This window comes from Bidens hawaiensis, unplaced genomic scaffold, assembly GCF_021521415.1.
Source record: "Bidens hawaiensis isolate Kalapana, Puna unplaced genomic scaffold, B.hawaiensis_p1.1 tig00055891_1, whole genome shotgun sequence".
In the NCBI taxonomy this organism is placed as follows: Eukaryota; Viridiplantae; Streptophyta; class Magnoliopsida; order Asterales; family Asteraceae; genus Bidens; species Bidens hawaiensis.
Window position 1 is genome coordinate 8119 of NW_027500069.1, and position 4148 is coordinate 12266.

Sequence of the window (4148 nt, forward strand, 5' to 3'; positions counted from 1 at the left end):
AAGGTTGTTGAGAAATAGATGATCAATGGTAGGGATGGGGGGGGGGGAATTAAATTGAGTATTTTTAATCAAAACTACGTAGTTTTGATGCATTTTGCGTCTAAGCTTACACGCATGACAGCACCGTATTTACTTTCCCCTTATTATATTGTCAATTGTATCACATTTGTGTTTTATATTTTTAAATTTCAACTCACAAATTCACAAGATCCAAAACATGTATAAAAACATACGATAATCTTCAATGTTGACATACCCCTTTCCGTCCTAACTTTCCATGGAAACCTCGCCAACATCTCTTTCATTGCCATGGAAATCAAAACTTTCCCTTGCGGCTTTTAACACCATAACCTACTTAGCAAGACGAGCCGACGACACCGTCAACCGCGGTTTCCTCAAACTATTAGACTTCCGAGTCCCACCGTCGTCCAAACCGATCAACGGCGTCAAGACATACGATGTGACCGTGGATCCGACTCGCAACCTGTGGTTCCGAGTATTTGTCCCCACACAAGACGCAACTGAAGACATCCCGGTGATGGTGTACTTCCACGGTGGTGGGTTTGCTTTCTTGTCCCCTGACATGAGGAATTACGATGCGATGTGCCGGCGAATGGCGAGAAAAGTGAATTCAATTGTTGTGTCAGTTGACTACCGGCTTGCACCGGAGCATAGGTACCCTGCGCAACATGATGATGGCTTTGATGTGTTGAAGTTTTTGGATGATGAAGAGAAAAGGTCCACTTCGCTACCGGGAAATGCGAATGTTTCACGCTGTTTTCTTGCCGGTGATAGTGCCGGTGGAAACATAGCTCATCATCTTGCTTTAACAGCTTGTGAATTCAATTTCCAACAACTTAAGGTACGCCAATTTTTAGCTTATTCAGCTAGACTTTCGTTTATTAGACATCCGATTAATTAGTATTAAAGTGGCTTTAGTCAAGAGGTCCAATGGCTAGTGTTCGAATTTATTATATATATAAAAAAATAATTTCATTATTTACACATATGTAGTTTACATCTAATCTCATACCGTTGCAAACGGTCGTATGTAATATAGGTTGAACAGCCAGTTTTGAAGGTTGATCGTCTATGATGGTAACGCTCGTCTAAATATTAGCCAAACGATCATTCTAACATATAATTTTCAAAGTTTCATTTCAAAAGTGATTAAAAAGGTCATCTAAATATTGCTCAAACGGCTATTCGAATTAATAATTATCAAAGGACTTTATATTTTTAAAACAGTAATCCGAGTATTTTGTGGACGGCTTTTTACTGGAGTAAAATTGTATATCTATAGCATGACCAATCAAATATGAGCTTATCTATTTTTCTTTTATTTTTTTTTAAACAAAAAAAACTTAAAACTCTAGTTGTAACAAAAAAGAAAGAACTATATGGTAATCTTGATTAAAAACTTCTGATTTCACCATTGTTTATATGCTACTAAAAATTCAAATTTTAACCGGATGTGTGAAGGTAATCGGTGTAGTGGCGATTCAACCATTTTTTGGCGGGGTGGAGCGAACGAAGTCTGAAAAAGAATACGAAGTAAATGTTGCCTTGTCGTTGAACCGAACAGACTGGTATTGGAAGGTGTTCATGCCGACAGGTGAAGACTACAACCGCGACCATCCGATCATCAACGTTAGCGGTCCTAAGGCAATCGACATTTCAAACATGGAATTTCCGGCAACCATAGTGGTAGTGGCAGGGTTTGATGTTCTAAAGGACTGGCAAAAGAAATACTATGAGTGGCTGAAGAACTCCGGCAAAGAAGCATATCTGGTGGAGTACCCAAACACGTGCCACGGTTTCTACGCCCTCCCGGAGTTGCCGGAATCTGGGTACCTTATGTCGGAACTCAAGGACTTCATGCACACGGTGTTAAAGAAGGCTAGCTAATATTCTATAAAACCTATCAGTTTTATAATCTATAAAAAAAATCAAGATATATGAGTTTATTTCGTTTATAATTAATGGTAAAAATTTAATATAAGTAAGATTGTCCGACCTGATATACTATTATAATGTTATAGCTAGGTGGTCTATCATAACATAATAAAAGAAATATTATAATTTCATAATATAATGAAATATAATTTTATATTAGAGAGAACAGGCCACTCATATTGTTATGGTGCATTGCTTACAAACCAAATGATAATATATCGTCACCACCCTATGTGGGTAGGGCGTATGGAAAAAGTTTGTCACATAAAATTGATTCCATGACAAAGTTTAGAGAATTAAAATTAATTTATTACACAGAGATATGTTTTTCTAATAATTGTGTAATTCGTTGGTACCGAAGGATAGAATTAAGGTAGTAGTGTATGATTTGCAATATATGAGTAGTAGTGTAGTACTCATAAATACAACCCCCCCCCCCCACCCACCCTATATATATGTTGTGGTTTAACGAAATTAAAATTGTATTAATGCTTTGTCTTATCACTATTATGTAGGCAACATTGTAGGTAAGAAATGGAATTTAATTAAGTTATTATTAACTATTACCATGTGATTTAACCAAAATTAAATAAAAGTAGAAAAAAAGAAAAGAAAATTGACGATTAGTTAAGGTTTCATAGGCCCACCCGCTTCTATCTAACGCCCGTTAAGGCGACACGTAATGGGGTGTGGGGTGGGGCGAAAATGGGCGATAATATGGTGGAACATCCCCTCCCCTGGCGATTTTTGAGCGAAAAAAGACAGGGGCGAAGGGTTGTTGTCACCCAAGTTTGTTTAAAAATAATAATATTTTAATAATTTAACCGTTGACAACGGTTAAAAATAAAAAAAAAATATTAAAATTATATATATATATATATATATATATATATATATATATAAACATACACTTTCTTCATTTTATATCCAATTTATACAAAACTCATACCCAAATTCTTACAAAAATTTAGCAAAATGAATCCTAGAAACAACCCGAACCAACCGAACCACTCATTCCCTGATTTCGGTCAACTCCATGGTTCGCAAAACCAACCGAACGTGAAGTTACAATGGAACCCGACGAACCAGATAAACCAACCGAGCAATCCGTTTCAATTTCCCGACCCGAGCGTAAACATGTACGCCAACTATCTTATGCCCCAAAACTTAATGCCGGCGTTCGGGTCTACACCACCGGAGTCGGAGCCGGTGACGGTGCCGGAAACGCAAACGGCACGGACCTCCGGTTCAAGCCAAAAGTCGACCCGTAAACACAAAAAGAAACAACCGGGGGAACCGATGGCACAACTCAATCCATACAAGCAATGGACCGAGGAGGAGGAGGTGGCTCTCGCAAGGGCTTGGATCGTCATTTCGGAGGATCCTGACGTCGGTAAGTTTTTTAATATTAATTATTTATTAAAAATGTATTTAGTGTTTATTAAAAATGTATACTAATTATGACAAATAATTTTAATTTGTACCTAACTTTCAAGCCAACCGGATATTTTGGAAGAAAGTATTTGAAGCTTGGCTCGAGATAACCGGTAAATCCGAGTAGTACCGGGGAAAAGAAGCGGTTCAAGCCCACTGGAAGGGGCTTAACGCCGATTCTCAAAAATTTGTCGGGATATTTAACCGGTTGCAAGGGCCCGGTTGGCGTAGCGGGCTAACGACGGCAACATTATATCTCAAGCCTTGAGCGACTTTCGAGCTCAAGGCCAAATCGAAGGGCGGTTCGGGAAATCGTTCAAGTATTTAAGATGTTGGGAAAAACTACGTCACTGCGCGAAATGGAACGGGGCACCCACCGTTCCGGTCGCCCGACGAGCCGGCTCATCCCGGCCTTCAAAAAAGTCGGAGACATCGTCGTCGACAAATCCGAGCATACCAAACACACCCTCCGATGCTCGTAACTTCTTCGAGGACGACGCGGTTAATTTAGCCGATGAAGAAGAAGTACGGGAGTTGCCTCGACCACGCGGGAGATCGAGAAAAAATAAGGGGGAAGGTTCGTTGTCATCACGATTCAATACGACGGCCAGTGAAGATGTCGGACAATTAAACAAGTTGGTCGGTCGTTTGGAAACAAATGCCACGGAAATAGGAAACGACCTTAGAGCATCCAACAAACACCAAGAAAAGCTGGCCCAGATGTTGGAATTACGTCAAATGAAAGAAGACTACGAATT

At 39.4% G+C, this 4148-nt stretch overlaps 1 protein-coding gene across 1 annotated transcript; it reads left to right on the forward strand.

Annotated features, from left to right (window-relative positions):
- Positions 1–255: 255 nt before the first annotated feature.
- Positions 256–1919, forward strand: LOC143601204 (putative carboxylesterase 18). The gene is made up of 2 exons (XM_077078673.1): positions 256–862; positions 1483–1919. The coding sequence occupies exons 1-2, from the start codon at positions 278–280 to the stop codon at positions 1906–1908; spliced, it is 1011 nt and encodes a 336-aa protein (XP_076934788.1). The 5' UTR covers positions 256–277; the 3' UTR covers positions 1909–1919.
- The last annotated feature ends 2229 nt before the right edge of the window (positions 1920–4148 follow it).